This window comes from Engraulis encrasicolus, chromosome 20 (genome assembly GCF_034702125.1).
Source record: "Engraulis encrasicolus isolate BLACKSEA-1 chromosome 20, IST_EnEncr_1.0, whole genome shotgun sequence".
Classification (NCBI taxonomy): domain Eukaryota; kingdom Metazoa; phylum Chordata; class Actinopteri; order Clupeiformes; family Engraulidae; genus Engraulis; species Engraulis encrasicolus.
Genome location: NC_085876.1, coordinates 38,240,649 through 38,258,630, shown reverse-complemented (window position 1 = coordinate 38,258,630; position 17,982 = coordinate 38,240,649). Strand labels below are relative to the sequence as shown.

The 17,982-nt window shown below is 44.1% G+C and overlaps 1 protein-coding gene across 1 annotated transcript in view; it reads left to right on the top strand.

Moving 5' to 3' along the window:
* Positions 1–16,184, top strand: part of kcnk9 (potassium channel, subfamily K, member 9) — an 89,310-nt gene extending 73,126 nt beyond the window's left edge. The window contains exons 2-5 of the mRNA XM_063184940.1: positions 13,471–13,646; positions 15,090–15,513; positions 15,694–15,898; positions 15,968–16,184. Of these exons, the coding sequence (XP_063041010.1) occupies positions 13,471–13,646; positions 15,090–15,513; positions 15,694–15,898; positions 15,968–16,112 (950 nt within the window). The 3' untranslated portion in view covers positions 16,113–16,184. The remainder of the gene's footprint in view (positions 1–13,470; positions 13,647–15,089; positions 15,514–15,693; positions 15,899–15,967) is intronic.
* Positions 16,185–17,982: the final 1,798 nt, after the last annotated feature.

The following is a 17,982-nucleotide window of genomic DNA, read 5'->3' as shown; positions in this document are numbered from 1 at the left end:
AGGAGGAGAATCTCACTATCTCTGGTGCTGTCACTATCGCTGGTGCTCTCACTATCTCTGGTGCTCTCACTATTGCTGATGTTCTTCCTATATCTCTGGTGATCTCACTATCTCTGGTGCTCTGACTATTGCTGATGTTCTTCCTATATCTCTGGTGATCTCACTATCTCTGGTGCTCTCACTATTGCTGATGTTCTTCCTATATCTCTGGTGATCTCACTATCTCTGGTGCTCTCACTATTGCTGATGTTCTTCCTATATCTCTGATGATCTCACTATCTCTGGTGCTCTCACTATCGCTGATGTTCTTCCTATATCTCTGGTGATCCAGGAGGATAATGCTGAGTAAGAAGTTAATGAGAGCGAGAATTTATGTGTCTGCCATAGCTAAGTTAGGGAAAAAACAAGTGTTTACGGTCTTGGTAAACTAATTGTATCTAAAAATTCTAACTTCTGTCCCCAGACCCCCAACCATATTAAGAAGTCCTTCTTTCTGGTGTTGAGGACATGGTCAACCTAACGCAAACATTTAAATATATAATCATAGTAATACTAATAATTCCAATAACAATAGTTTTACTACTAATAATAATGAACTGATTTCGACTGCTCTGGTGATCCAGGAGGATAATGCTGAGTAAGAAGTTAATGAGAGCGAGAATTTATGTGTCTGCCATAGCTAAGTTAGGGAAAAAACAAGTGTTTACGGTCTTGGTAAACGGATACAGAGGGGGGTTGGAGAGATATATATTTTTTAAATTCTTGAGTATTTTTTTTTAAATTCTTGAGTAATTGTTGTTGAGGGAAACCAATGATAGTTATAACTGTCAGTGATAACTTTTGAGGTGCAGGTAGCAGGGTACGTATTTGTTCAAGAAAGGACGATACCGCACACTCTTTTGGCGACCTTTATTCAAGCAAACCTATCGGCCAGTGTGGCCTTCCTCAAGTCTTTCTGAAAGGCAAGTCTGAGAGACTTGAGATGGCGCTTCACTGGCTAAAACGTTGTTTGCTTGAAGAAACACAGCATCGGCAAAGAGTGAAGGGGAGTAAATTGTCCCATAAAGGCCTGGCCATGATGAGACAGTAATGAGTTTACGGCACTCAAGCAGAAGTTAAGATCCACTTTACAGCAGTCAACGTCTGCTTATCACGCTATCCAAGAGGGAGAGGGAGGAGAAGAGAGGAGAGTAGAGGAGAAGAGGAGGAATGGAGGGAGAAAGGGAAGGAAAGGAATAAGCAGAAGTTGAGATCCCCCTTTACGTAAAGCAGCTGTTGCAGCTTATGATGCCATCCGAGAGACATGAGAGAGAAGAGAAGAGAAGAGAAGAGAAGAGAAGAGAAGAGAAGAGAAGAGAAGAGAAGAGAAGAGAAGAGAAGAGATGAGATGAGATGAGATGAGAAGAGAAGAGAAGAGAAGAGAAGAGAAGAGAAGAGAAGAGAAGAGAAGAGAAGAGAAGAGAAGAGAAGAGATGATAGTATATAGGACTGTGAACACATATTTTCACTCTGGAAAGGGGTAAGGGGTAGGCTGTGATCAATAAAATGACAAGTATCAATAACATTAACAGCAAAAACTGTTGTGCAAAAATGTTCTGCACTTGCAAGGGAAGCGTTTCATTGCTTTATTCTGGGGAAAAGAAGACAGCACCAAATGTAGATGACTGGTTGAAAGAACTGGCAACTAACACGACAATGGAGAAAATAACATATATAGTGAAAGGTAAATGTAACAAATTTGAGGAGATATTGAACCTGTTCTATAGTTTCTGGAAGAAGGTGCAGGTAATGGTACGTCAGATGTAAATACACTACAGGTAACACTAACAGGCCACCGACTGAGAAGCTTTTTTATTTTTAGTTGGTTTAGTTCGTTGGTTTTTGGTTTGGTTTATTTTTGGCTCTTTCAGTTCTTTCTCTTGTATTATTGTTATTTCCATTTCATTCATAATTTGTTGCCGCTGTTATTATAGGCTACAACTTTTGTGTTTAACCATGTATTTATAAGAATGTTAAAATTAAAGGAACAGTCCACCCTTTTTTGATTTTCATATATTTGCAGTATTTCCCAGCATTATTCATGAATGTGCATATCATTTTCGTCTATGTGTTCCCATTGCCTAGTTTAACAGTATAGCCAAATCAAGCGTAGCAATACAAGTCTATGAGGGCAAACAAAACATCATCAAATGTACTTATAAAGTACTTTAAAATTAATGTAAAATTCACCAGAGTGCAAAACAGCTAGTTATTCCTGTCCTGTGATCATTTGTGGCTTGATGCTAATGCCTCCATTCACTTCCAGTGATTATGCTAAGCTATGTTAATAATTATGATCCAATAAATCCAAGTACTGAAAAAAACTGAGTAGAAAATGATTTGCAAATTCATGAATAACGCTTGGAAATACTGCAAAATCAAAAAAGGGTGGACTGTTCCTTTAAGTTTTAACATTCGTATAAATACATGCTGATATAAATATGATATAAATATGGAATGGAGGAGAGGAAAGAGATAGAGAAGTACAGAGGACGAAGGAAAAAAGAGAAGGGTGAAGACTGCATCAGTTGTACAGTGTAGTGTGTGGTTTTTCCTGGGGGGGTGGGGGGTGGGGGGGTGCTACGAAGCCAGCGTTGCTATGATATGAGCGATGGTTGTTGCTATGTTCTTGGCTGTGACTGCTAAGGCTGGGCAGCTAATGTCATACCTAGATGTACGTACGTATATGTCATGGTTCATTGGGTTCACACACACACGCACACACACACACACACACACACATACACATACACACACACACACACACACACACACACACACACACACACACACACACACACACACACACACACACACACACACACACACACACACACACACACACACACACACACACACACACACACACATACAAGAGAGAGGAAGTGAGAGACAGAGACTGTCTCCACAGATTACTTCACTAAAGCACACAAAGAGTTCTTTGGTGATCGTCTCCGCTGAATTTTAGCTGTGTAAAACCAGACACCCAGACGTCAGCCATTGGACGGAAAAAGAGTCATTTATGTAACAGTAGACCTCAGATCATCTTAAACAACTTTTTGAGAACTGTATGACTCGTATTTGATGGATGGATGGATGGATGGATGGATGGATGGATGGATGGATGGATGGATGGATGGATGGATGGATGGATGGATGGATGGATGGATGGATGGATAGACAGACAGACAAGCAGGCAGAGGTAGACTTGGAGTGAGAGTGTGACACACAAACAACGACATACACACACACACAAAAACACGCACGCACACACACACTTTTCTCCATTTCTGAAGTTCACAGAGATTAGTGAAAACGGTATAAGTAAATCCCCCTGACTTTGTGTCTTCGGGCGCATAAGCACACGCACGCACACACGCACGCACGCACGCACGCACACACAGACATTGTTGCTTTCATACTATGTGCCTGTGTGTATGAGCTCCAATCCCCCCCTCTCTCACACACACACACACACACACACTCACTTACATTTAAATGATAAGGCTGTAAGGCATTGTGCACAATTTTTTGTCCTCAATTATTGTGGCCGACATGCTTGAATAAATGCTCATTAATTTGTAAATGGTCTCCTCTCATAGGCTGTTGAGGCTGCTGAGTACCCCACCCCCCACCTCCACCACCACCACCTCCACCACCACCACCCAGTAATTCCTGGATTTGAGTTCCCTGCTGTCGACTCTCTGTTTGTCTCGGCCGTGCCCCGAAGGCGTCAGCGGTATTTTTGAGTCTTGGATATTTCTAAATGGAAAACCCAAAATTGTCATCTTTATTAGCTGCTTCCGGGGGAGACCCCGCTGCCACCCCAACTGAGTGAGCGAATGACACTTCATTGTTGTGCCATGGCCACCAAGCTCTCAGACTCAACACGGCGTAGATGACATAAGCGGAAACAGGGTGGGATGCTCCCTTTTTGGCTCACATGTTATCATTGTTGACCAGGGATGGAAATAAGCACCCATGCACCTGCCAATGACAGGGTACATTTCAATGGTGACTGGTAAATTTTTCAACCCACCATTCACTTTGACAGGTGAAAACTTTCACCTCCATTTGATTTTTTTCCCAATGGGAATTGCCATTCTTCACCCTAGAATTGATTAGAATGCAGGAAATTGTATCTAAAAATTCAAACTTCTGTCCCCAGACCACCAACCATATTAAGAAGTCCTTCTTTCTGGTTTTGAGGACATGGTCAACCTAACGCAAACATTTAAATATATAATCATAGTAATACTAATAATTTCAATAACAATAGTTTTACTACTAATAATAATGAACTGATTTCGACTGCTATTGTTACTATTGTAGTAGTATTATTACAATACTACTACAATAGTAACAATAGCGTTCACTTCCTATCTCGGTGTCCTTGACTGAAACAAATTGCAAAACTCCACACTTCCGAATCCTTTGCGATCGGCACTACAGTGATTGTTATCAGAAGGCTTGTGCCTACGCATAGACATAGACCCTTAAATTACAAACATTAGCGAACATTGAAAAAAGATCAGACAACGACCGTCGGGTAGCATGCTCATGAAAGCGACAGGGGAGAGTGGAGAAGTTGCGCAAAAATGTAACGTAAGATGTTTGCTACTGTGCGACAGCACCGCCACTATTTCATGACTGCATACACTTCTTCGTCATGGATAAATGGGCAACAATACTTTTTCCAGCCAGGATTGCACTGAAAAGTAGGCTACTGCTGTTAAAAAAAAAGGTCACGGGTGTGCAGCACCGACGCCTGCGTGTATGTGTGAGGGAGGGGAGGAGAGAGACGCGGAGCAGCTGAGATGAGGGTCGCGACTTCCGAAATAGCAGGCAATTCTTTTTCAATGTTTCAGTGACATATTAACAAAAATGCTTCCTATTGGTTTTCGTCTCCGGTGGTATTGTAGTCACATTTTTATTTTTTTGACGAAAATATAAATCAATAAACTCCACAGAATGTTGAAGGGGACAAAGGGGAAAATTTGCGGGAAAAATGCGGCTTTACAGGAATTACGTGGCATCGTGAAATTATGCGGAATATCATTGAATTTGCATGAATCCACGCGATCGCTGAATCGCGAAAAACTGGAGGGACTGATTATAGGCCTAGTATTGAGTTGACTGGCAAAAATGGCGAGTGACTGGTAGATTTTGAAATCTACCTGCCACAGTGACTGGTGGGGAAAAAACTTAAGTTCCACCCCTGTTGTTGGCCTTGGTTTACATTGTATCTAAACTTAAATGTACTAAATGTAAATGTTCTGTGTGTCTGTGTCCGTGTCTGTCCCTTCAGTTCCCACCGTGGCTCTGGTGCTGTGAATTGTTTTTTGGGGTTTTTTTTCACCCCAAGGTTGTGATAGCAGTCACGGGCATCTTTATTCTGTCAGGGTGAGAATGATCCTGATGTGATTGCAAATTATTCTGTCCCTCTATTTAGAAAAAGAGAAAACGTCTTGTCTTTTTTAGTGAAGATTAATAGTGTCCTTGAAGATCTCACCCTCTTGTCAAAAAAAGTAATTTTCCTCCCCAGTTAATTTATGGGTGCTTGACACACTTCCTTTTCAGTAAAAAAAAAGAAAAGAAAAGAAAAGAAAAAAACCCTTGGCAGTGCACAAGGGGGTTGCCTAGTGACCACCACAGACTGTCTATCAGGCAGAAACAATCAGCCTTCTGTACATCAGTGACTTTGTTATATCGTGCTCTAACTTCAAGCAACAGGACCGACTGGCTGAACGCGTCAAAATCCATTCAATCCTGTTATTTTCTGTTGGACCGTCCTGACTGAATGTGATGCAACAAATACAGCGGAAAGTTCAAAAATAATACCAGAGAGACTGGATAAGATACTCCTAGACATTGGGATTTGAAAGGATAACACACTAGAATAGAATATAAAGTGAGAGTCACACAGTAGCGTTGTGTCGTTTGCAGCCAGGACATGGTATTAGAGCCATAGGGGAACACGGTAATCTCTGCTAGCCATGGAATTCTAGCTGTTGTAGAATCAAGAGAGAAGAGTTTGGAACTTAGAATCAAGACAGAAGAAGGTTCTAGAATCAAGGGAGAAGCATTTGTGTAGAGCAAGTGTCTAGAACAAGTGAACTGAATGAAAGAAAGCAATCTCACAAGATGATTGACGTTATTCCTTTTTCCTTTTCCCTCATTCAGCCTCGACTTAATTAAAACTCCTTTGCTATTGTGGGCTTGGTTTAATAATTTAGATTCCATTTTGTTAATACCAGCACACCTCTGTTAAAAAAAACCCTCCGATATGAATTAGTCAGAAATATTGGATTATGAATGGCAGCCTGGAGAATTGAACCTGGCTTCTACAGGTTTTGGTAAAATGGGTCTCTCATGCAAGACATTTTTGGTACAGTGTTCTTTTGGTATTTGTTGTTGTGCTGCATGAGAACATGAATCACTATCACTATCACACTATCTTACGGCTTAAAAAAGATTCAAAATTCAAATGTTCCTCCCTGTATGCTACCATTAATATGCGTACACACAGAGACAATTATCCATGTGCTCATACAGCACATAGACACTCTCACACAGCAGAGCAAGTCATACACACACACACACACACACACACACACACACACACACACACACACACACACACACACACACACACACACACACACACACACACACACACACACACACACACACACACACACACATGGTCAAAGGTTAAACCTGAATGCAAAATAATGCACAAAAATAGTAAAATAATGCACAAAAATAGTAAAATAATGCACAAAAAGACTTTTTCCACAGTCTTAGTAATGAGCTTATCGATTTTTTCCCCCAACAATTCACACTGGTCTCCTGTCAAATGAAATACGCACACACATACACAGCCACACACACACACACAGACTCACAGAGACACACACACACACACACACACACACACACACACACACACACACACACACACACACACACACACACACACACACACACACACACACACACACACACACACACACACACACTCACTCACTCGCAGTCGCAGAGTCTCAGCATTCACATCTGTGCGAAAACGCGGAATGACCTTTGGAGGTCAACTGCATTATTCCAGTTCCTGTTCTCCGGTTCGTGCTCACTGCAAGAATAGAGCTCGAAAGTGACGTCACTTCCCCCGATTTCATGGGACCTCAACGGCGTTTTTAGCCGAAAATCGTAGCATGTAATCCAATGGCGGTATTAAAATGATATTTCGATCCCCTTCGAGTTGTGCCACGAGCTCCACATATGTTGTTTCTGATATTTTTGCTTAATTTTTCGTACGAACCCCCAAACTTTTTAGAAAGTTGTGTTTCTTCACATTTTTCATGCCGACGGCCTCGGAACAAAACATTGATACTTCTGCATGAAAAATCTTTATCTAGCCTCTTAAACAGCATATTTGTAGCCCAGCGCATATCATGACTGAGATCAGAAGATATTTACTCTCTACCATGTTGTTAGATGGTCAGCTTAGGTCCCGTGAAACGCGGAACTAAGGGGCGGGACTTTTCGAGCTCTATGCCATACATAATTGCCTTTTTTATGCAAAGCAGTGCAGTTCCATGCAGAAGGTTAGGCTGATGAAATGTGCGGCGTACTGTACACAGACAAGCATGTTCATCTTGATCATATAATGTCGTGTGAAATGTGTACTGTATTTGCATCCATATTTATGGTGCGGTGCACTGTGAAAGTCTGTTGTGTCATTGGATGGATGGATGGATGGATGGATGGATGGATGGATGGATGGATGGATGGATGGGTGGATGGGTGGATGGGTGGATGGATGTGTGAGGTTCAGCTAGTCAAATTCACGCATTCAAATGTCCACGCACACGCACACACACACACACACACACACACACACACACACATGAGCACACACACACACACACACACACACACACACACACACACACACACACACACACACACACACACACACACACACACACACACACACACACACACACACGCACGCACGCACACCAAGACAATCTATTTTCTGCTGGATGCGTGATTGTGTATCAGCAGCTGGACTAAAAATAGAAGCAGCAACAGCGCATGCTTAAGGAGATGAACGGTTACTACAGCGACGTGAAATCAATATATGGACACAAGCACGCGCACGCACGCACACACACACACACACAGAATTGTAAACGCATATCTACTCCCACACACTGCATAAACATGCATTGACAGATATGTGTAACTGCACGTGTGCACACGCACGCGCACACACACATTAACACACACATTCACCACACACATGTATGCACCCACGCAAGTATGCACACACACACGCGTGTGTCACACACACACTCGCACGCTCGCACGCACGCGCACACACACACACACACACACACACACACACACACACACACACACACACACACACACACACACACACACACACACACACACACACACACACACACACAGAGGCAAACACTCCTAGGAACGCTTTGCTGGTTGGTTTGTGGGTGTTATCTCAATCTTTCACAGAAGGTTGCGATGAACCATGCAAATTACAATATAATTTGTACTGTACTGTACTGTACTGTACTGTACTGTATTGTAATGTACTGTACATGTGCAATGCAGAGAGACCAACCAGTGTTGCTGGCTTATGCTGATGGCCAGCACAATGGAGTGCATATTGAATGAAATTCAAGGGATTCTAATTGAATCATGTAAAATACAACGCAGTCTCACCCCAAGTAGTCAATTTCTGACTACCTTGGACCAGACGGCAATTTTTGACGTCTTGGGTATTCCTTCCACGTCACATTTTGACTATGTGGCCTAACCCTAAACCTATTCCTAAACCTAACCTCAATGACGTTATGCTGCCACAAGGGGGCGCCTTTGAGGACATAGTCAAAATGTGACGTGGAAGGAATACCCAAGACGTCAAAAATTGCAGTCTTGGGGTGTCAAAAATTGAGTAGTCAAAAATTGACTACTTGGGGTGAGACTGTGTAGCAACATAGTGTTTCTCAATGGTGGTATCCTAATCGCATCCTTTCGATGTCTTATTTTTTAACTTATTGTGTTATTGTGTGTTAGTATTCCAATAATCTAATCATGCTATGGCAAGACGATTTTCATGGCCCAAGTATCCTAATTGCAACCTGTTATGGTTTTGTGTTTTTTTGTTGTTGTTAAACTCGTTGCAGTTGCTTTTGCTCACAGTTGCAAAAGCATCCTTCATCAGCTGATTTTAGACACCAGCCCTATAGCGTCCTACAGCCATTGAATCTTTTTGTTGTTTTTGTTTTTGATTCCACGTGTTTCAGGGTTGCATAGCAGAGCTGTACTGTGCTGTAGTTATCCCAAACTGAGTCAGCAGCAGGCAGCGACTGTAGGCCCGACCTGTCAAGATGGAGTCTAATTAAGATAAAAGCTTTACTGGCTCTGTGGAGGCATGCTCCCCTAATAAGACCCTTATTCCGCTATTCTCAAGGAACTAAACGGAGCCACTCACTCACTCATGCTCGCCTGATCCCCCCCCCCCCTTAAACTGCCAAGACAGAGACACATTATGCATGCCCATACACATACCAGGCTTGTACGAAATTCCGAATGGAAAGAATTTCAATTCAAAATAATGCCATAACACAAACACTAGGTGGTGCCATTACCTTGAATTTCTTTTAATTTAATCTACACCACCCATTGAAAGTACATACAACACCACCACCTAGTGTTCGTATTATGACATTACTTTGAATTGAAATTCTTTCCATTCGGAATTTCGTACAAGCCTGACACATACGCATGCCTCACGCACACAATCATACACAAGGCAAGGCAAGGCAAGTTTATTTATATAGCGCATTTCATACACAGGTGCAACTCAATGTGCTTCACAAAGGTAACAAATGTAAATGAAAGGAAACAGGGAAGAAAGAAGGAAATGAATTAGAGTAAAAAAACATTTAAAACATTAAGATAAAACATAAGGTAAAAATAATAATAAAATAAAACAAATTAAATAAACATAAAAATAAAAATAATAATAATAAAAAAAGAATGATATGCAATTTAAGCTAGGGGAAAGCATCTGAGAACATCTTTGTCTTGAGTCTAGATTTAAAGCTATCAATAGTGGGTGCATTTTTTACGTCATCTGGAAGCTGGTTCCAAAGCTTTGAAGCATAGAAGCTAAAGGCTGCCTCTCCACACTTTGTTTTGACTTTTGGAATCACCAGCAAATTCTTCTCCGTGTACACACACGCATGCATGCACACACACACACACACATACGCATGTGTCACTCACACAATCACACACACACATGAATACACACACACACACACACACACACACACACACACACACACACACACACACACACACACACACACACACACACACACACACACACACACACACACACACACACACAAAGTACATTGTGCTCAGCTAAGACAAAGTGGATTGCTCATATTTTAGTTGAGCGTGTGCATATTCTATGATCTTATTCATTGTCTTCTCTCTCTGTGTGTGTGTGGGGGGGGGGGTGTCTGGGTCTGTCTGTGTGTGTGTGTGTGATTGTGTTCATGCATATGTGTATGAGAGAGAGAGAGAGAGAGAGAGAGAGAGAGAGAGAGAGAGAGAGAGAGAGAGAGAGAGGGAGAGAGCGTCAGAGAGAGAGAGAGAGAGAGAGAGAGAGAGAGAGAGAGAGAGAGAGAGAGAGAGAGAGAGAGAGAGAGAGAGAGAGAGAGAGAGAGAGTCAGAGAGTGAGTGTGTGTGTGTGTAAGAGAGAGCAAGTGTGCGTGCGAGGGTGTATGAAAGTGTGAGATGGGTACTATTTTGTGCTTGGTCATATTCTGCGAAGAAGCCAAAGGAAAGGGGGAGATTATTTGGAAATTGAAAGGTAGGGGGAGGCCATGGTGGGAAAAGGTGTCTACTGGCAGGCACCAGTGGTGTAGTCTACTTTTGTATGGTGGGTATACTGTATATTTGCACATTTTTTGAAGTGGGTATACTGTATATATTTGTGCTATTCAAAATAATGGATCCATCAATTTTAAGTGGGTATACTGAAATCCCTGAAATTTAGAAGTGGGTATACTCCGTATACCCGCGTTCTATGTAGACTACACCACTGGCAGGCACACTGGCACTGTGGCTGTGGATCTATCTACTTTATGTCCATCCTCCCTCACCACATCACCCCCCCTCTATCTGTCTCTACCCGGGGGGGCAGGATTTGGCTGGTTAGCTTCGCCGATTAGCAAGTCACCATTTTTGCATTTCCGACATCCACTTCGTTCCACTTCGGTCATGATGATTGGTGGGTGCGTAACCTTTACAGGTCTGTGGTTGGGCACCTCCATGCATCCAATGCCTGTCTTCCATATAGCTTTCTGATTAACCATAAGTCAGACAATAACGTGGCACGTAATTGGCTGAGTAAAAAAACATGTATTATTTATATAGCGCAGTAGCACAACAATGACCCAATACATACAATGTAATGAGAAACTGATTCTGGGCCCCGTCTGTACCTGGGCCTGGGACAACTGTCCCCAGCCAACCCCCCCCCTGTCGGCTTTCCTGCACAGGACAACATTGGAAACATAAGCGTGATCCTACATACAGGCACAGAGTTCACTAACCATGTTATCTTCTTTTCTTTCTCTCTTTTTCTTTTCCTTCCTTCCGTTGCTCTTGTCGTCTGCTGTCGCTCGCGTGTCATCCTGCCCACTCTACTCTCTACTTATTCTTTTTTTCCATCACACTCATCCTTTTCTCTTCCTCTCTTCTCTCTCGCTCTCTCTCTCTCTCATACCTCTCACTTTTCTATCCATTTTTCTCTGGTCGTTTCCTCTTCGCGGCTGCCTTTTCTTATTCCATCTCCTTTCCAGTCCCTTCATTTTTTTCCCATTTCTTTTTTTTTCTGGATCCATCATGGCCCTTGCTGCACATCCATCTACCCGTATCTGTCAAGATCTTTGTCTGTCTGTCTGCACATTTTCGCAAGTCACGCTCACACAATTTTCAACTCTTCTGTTGTTCCTTCTTTACCTACTACAGTGTTTCTCAACAGGGGTGCCGGGGAACCCTGGGGTGCCACGGGCCCCCTTCAGGGGTGCCGCGGAAACGTGGCTGATAAATAAAACTATGTAAAATAATACATATTTGTCTAAATTGATAAGTTACTGCTAGTCAGGGGGATCTTTCATCTGCCATTTACGCACAATAGAGTAAATAGGCCTATAGGTCGCCCCAGTCAGCTGCAACTTCGAACGTAGGTCGTGTGACGTTTCCAAATGTGTTACTTTTCCAAGCTTGTGTGGTATCGGATGCGATGCCATGTTACGGCTTGTTGGTTTGGGGTGCCTTGACATTTTTCATGAATTGAAAGGGTGCCTCGCCTTAAAAAAGGTTGAGAAACACTGACCTACTACACCCACGTCTCTCATTCTCCATCTTTGTCACTCTCTCCCCCCCCCCCCCCCCTCTTTTCTCTCCTCTCTTTCTTTATGTCCATTTCTTCTTCTGTTGCCTCTCCTGTCTTCTTTTTCATCTTCTTCCTCCACTTTGTCCCCATTTTATTTCCCCTCTCCGCCTTTCGCTTTGTACATGGTTCCTCCTCCTCCTCCTCTCTCCTTCTCCACCTGTCCTTATTCCATTTTCTCCTCTTTTCTCTCCCCATCTCTTCCTCCTCTCCTCCAATCCAACGCCTTTTGTCCCTCCTTTTACCCCATATGAGCCTCTCCTCTCTCCCCTTCATTGTCGCATACATCTCTCTGTCCCCTCTTTCTCTTCCTCTTCCTCTTCCTCTTCCTCTCCCTCTCCCTCTCACTCCTCTCTCTGTCTGATTGCACTTCTACATGCTCTAACACACACTGAACTAACTCAAACACACACACACACACACACACACACACACACACACACACACACACACACACACACACACACACACACACACACACACACACACACACACACACACACACACAATTACAAATTGCTTACTTTATATTTATTATTATTTCACAATGTCAGAATTGTCACAATAGGACATAACTGGAAATGCACAACACTACCTCTCTTAATATATGTTCTATGTATGTCTGCTGTTCCTCAGTCTTGCACTTCATATGTCTGTATGGGTATTGTATACATGTAAGTACTCTTGGTGTATTGTATGTGAACTGTCTATGTCTAATTGTCTATGTCCACACCTAAAGTCTATGTCTGTGTCTGCAAGGGAAAGTAAGAAAAGTAATTTCTATTCTTTATATGACCAGCGCATGTAAAGAAATTGACAATAAAGCCGACTTGACTTGACTTGACTTGACCATAACCATGTGCCTCCTTCCTCTGTTTCTCTCCCGCCATCCCTCTTCCACTCTCCCCCTTTTCTCTGCACAGGTTATGGTCATGCGGCTCCGGGTACGGATGCTGGGAAGGCCTTCTGCATGTTCTACGCCGTCCTGGGCATTCCGCTCACACTGGTGATGTTCCAGAGCCTTGGCGAGCGCATGAACACCTTCGTCAAGTACCTGCTCAAGCGCATCAAGAAGTGTTGCGGCATGCGCATCACAGAGGTTTGTGCGCCGCCAATGTTTCTCTACATGGACCCAGGGCTTGACATTAACTTTTTTCACCCAGCGGCCACTGTGGCTAGTGGTTTTCCCGAGTCACTAGCCATTCAGGTAATCCACTAGCCACAGATTTTATCATGTTTTTTTTTTTTTTTTTTTTTTATCATAGTAGTGTCTAACCTCAGATGATGAGGTGCTAAAGCATGATGAGTGTATAGCTATCAAGCAAATAGAAACTAAGTTACTGAGCTTTTTCTTGAACTTAAATACAACTAATTGATACACAAGGGGCAAATAACAGAATAGGCTGCTATGATGCGCACGTCATTCCAAGGAATAACATGCCAGCCAAATTGGCTAGTGACACTGAAAGTATTACTAGCCACAGCCAAGTTTTACCAGCATTTGGCCGGTTGGCTGGTGCCAGTGTCAAGCCCTGCATGGACCATCACGAGCACTACGAATTGATTAACAGTCAGCAACACAATTGGAGTTAACACATACGGCTACACCTGCACTGGTCCAATGGTTTTTTTTGGTTTTTTTTTGCTCGTATCACCACACAATGCTACTATAAGAAACACTGTGTTGGTGTCCCCAAGTTGTTTATACTAGCATTTGAAGGTTCACATAACGTTATAACTCAATTATTTGTTATGCCGTTAGAATCTTGCGTCAGAATCAGAATTGTGCATTTGATAACAATAATAATTGTGAAAGTCTAACTACAATATTGCCTATGTTTATTCTCACTGTTAGCTGATCAGTAACCTAGGCAATGAATGCTGTCCTGTTAAAGAATAATACTGACATCATTCATTGTAACATCACAATCCTCTCCTCTCCTCTCCTCTCTTCCTCTCCTCTCCTCTCCTCTCCTCTCCTCTCCCTTCTCTTCCTTGTAACCCTCTCTCCTCTCCTCTCCTCTCCTCTCTCTTCCCCTTTTCCTCCTCTCCTCTCCTTTCCTCTCCTCTGTTTGTCTCCTACTCCTCCTCTCTTCCCCTTGTCCTCCTCCTCCTCCTCCTCTTCCTCCTCCTCTCCTTTCTTCTCTTCTCCTCCTCCTCCTCTCCTCTCCTCCTCCGTCTCCTCCTCCTCTCCTCTCCTCTCCTCTGTTGGTCTCCGCCTCCTTCTCTCCTCCTCCTCCTCTCTTCCACTTGTCCTCTTCCTCTCCTCTCTTCTGTTGGTCTCCTCTACCACCTCCTCTTCTCCTCCTCCTCCTCCTCTCTTCTCTTCTCTTCTCTTCTCTTCTCCTCTCCTCTCCTCTCCTCTCCTCTCTTCTGTTGGTCTCCTCTACCACCTCCTCCTCTTCCTCCTCCTCCTCCTCCTCTTCCTCTTCCTCCTCCTCCTCTCTTCTCTTCTCTTCTCTTCTCTTCTCTTCTCTTCTCTTCTCTTCTCTTCTCTTCTGTTGGTCTCCTCCTCCTCCTCCTCCTCCTCCCCCTCCCCGAGGTGTCCATGGAGAACATGGTGACGGTGGGCTTCTTCTCCTGCATCGGCACGCTGTGCGTGGGCGCGGCGGCCTTCTCACACTACGAGGACTGGAGCTTCTTCCAGTCCTACTACTACTGCTTCATCACGCTCACCACCATTGGCTTCGGCGACTTCGTGGCGCTGCAGAAGAACCGGGCGCTGCAGCGGCGGCCGCTTTACGTGGCCTTCAGCTTCATGTACATCCTGGTGGGGCTGACGGTGATCGGCGCCTTCCTCAACCTGGTGGTGCTGCGCTTCCTCACCATGAACAGCGAGGACGAGCGGCGGGACGCCGAGGAGCGCGCCTCGCTGGCGGGCAACCGCAGCAGCATGGTGGTGCACGTGCAGGAGGAAGCCGTGTTGCACCATCACCACCAACACCACCAGCAACACCATCACCACCACCACCACCAGCAGCAGCAGCAGCAGCAGCAGCAGCAGCACAGGGGCGGGGGGAGGAAGAGGGGGGACGTCCATGGAGGTGGAGGGCAAGGTGGAGGAGGTGGGGGAGGTTACCGGTTTGGCGGTGGGGGTGGCGGAGCAGGAGGAAGTGGAGGTGGAGGTGGAGGAGGAGGAGGTGACGGATGTGAGGCGAGTGATTTGCAGTCGGTGTGCTCGTGTATGCATTACCACTCGCATGAGTTCGGCAGCTCCTGCGGGCTCGGGTTGGGGCTGGGGAGAGGAGGTGGAGGAGGAGGAGGTGGTGGTGTCGGGGGTGTCTTCTCACATCAAAACTCCTTCAGCTCACAGCTGAACCCGCACCACCTCTCCCGGCATCACCACCACCAACACCAGCACCACCAACAACACCATCTCCACCATCAGCACCAGCATCAGCATCTGCAGCACCAGTACTTCCACGCCGTGTCGTACCACATCGAGGAGATCTCTCCCAGCCGCCTAAAGAGCAGCTTCTTCCCCTCGCCCATCAGCTCCGTCTCCCCCGGCCTGCACAGTTTCACCGACAGCCACCAACTCATGAGGAGACGCAAGTCCATCTGAGAGGAGAGAGAAGAGCTGCACAGGATCCTACCTTTCCCCCAAAAGTGCCACCGCTAACGCTAACAGTGATGGCGGGCAACCTGGATTCATTAGTTGTACAATCCAGTGCCACATATTCCAAATGACCTGGTTTTTTTACATGTCCAATTTGAAAAGGTGACTGGCTGGTTGAATGATCTCCTGGTTGAATATGGAAATATCATTTGGAATATGTGGCACTGGATCGTAAACGAATGGATCCAGGTCGTAAATCCACTGCTAACTGATGTTAGCACTTAGTTGGTTGTGTTCTGTTGCTATGGGCTGCTTCGTTGAAATGAGTTATCTAATTGGCTGATAACTTAGCCCCATAACCTAACCCAGTTGTTCCAAAAATGGGTGTCGGGACCCTTAGCGGAAAAAATATTAGCAAAAATATTCTTAAAGGGATTGAAACTGGGCTGCCTATTGCCAAATTTGATCTTTACATGAAAGTTTACTAAGTAATAAACAAATATTTTCTAGTATGGTCCAAGTACAGTCTTTTTTTCAGCTAAAATGGCTATTTTTGGAAATTCAAAATGGCGGACCATGAAGATCCCCCTTTTCATGTATGAAAAGTGCAATTCTTCCAGTCATAATGAATACTTAGAATGTGATGCTGGTGGTAAGTATTCATGAAAAAGATAACATTAGTGAATGGTTAGCATGAATTCTGGAAATAAACAACTGAAAATCTCACACAGTGTCCATTTAAGTCCAAAATGGGTCGCAGCAGAAAGTGATGGGGAACCACCTCCCTCCTTGATCTAAGAGGAGTTTATAGCTCAATGGGCGTATCTACCTGTATATAGCAGGTTCAGTAGGTGGGGCCGCACAGGGGCCCTGTCACCACCCTCAAAATGAAAATAAAATGAGAACACTGTCAAATTCTGATTTGGTTGTGAAAAGGATCGTCCAGTGTCAACAATAGTAAGCTACCACAGCTGCATTACATTCACTCAGTGGAAGTCAACCTATATGTCCATCTGGGCCTATTTTAGATGTTAAATATCCTAACATCACATCAACCTCTAAGGGCCCGTGGTGGATAGCATTTTTTCCATTGGCAACCAAGTAAGTTGGTAGCTCGTTAGCAATGGCACTTTAGAGAAACGGGGGTCCTCAATGCACAGCTACAGTATAGTACACTAACAACCTCCATCGCTGCTTTTTGTTTTTCTGTAGGTCACAGTTTTTGTTTACTGTTTAGGATGCACACACAAATGCACAAACATAGATAGCATCACACACACAGATACATACGCGTGAGAGCACGCACAGAAACACACACACACACACACACACACACACACACACACACACACACACACACACACACACACACACACACACACACACACACACACACGCACACACATGCACGCACGCATGCATGCATGCACATATACGTACATACCAAGGCACACACACACACATCCGACTCTGCATCTCGAAGCTGCTCCTAACCAAATGTTCACTCTCTAGCACTTTTTGTGTCTCCTTATTTTGACGTATATTGCTATGATCACATGTTTTTTTTTTCATCTGGCATAAGTAAATAAAACACTGGAGATGGAACTTGAACTTCTGCGGGAAGACTTGGGGAGAGAAAGAAAGAGACAAAAGAAAGCAAGAGAGAGAGGCCTGCAGTCTGTGCTGCTTATAGACTGCCAGTTGCGTCTATCCATCATCAAAAGGTTATGAAACGCATGGAGCATGGGATAGATGTTTTTCCATAAAACTTGCTTCATATCGTGAAGAAGCGTAAAAACGTCCTGAAAACGAAAAAGAGACTCAGACTCAGAACCCTCTGTCCTCTTTCTGGAGCTGTCTATACAGTCAGACGTTG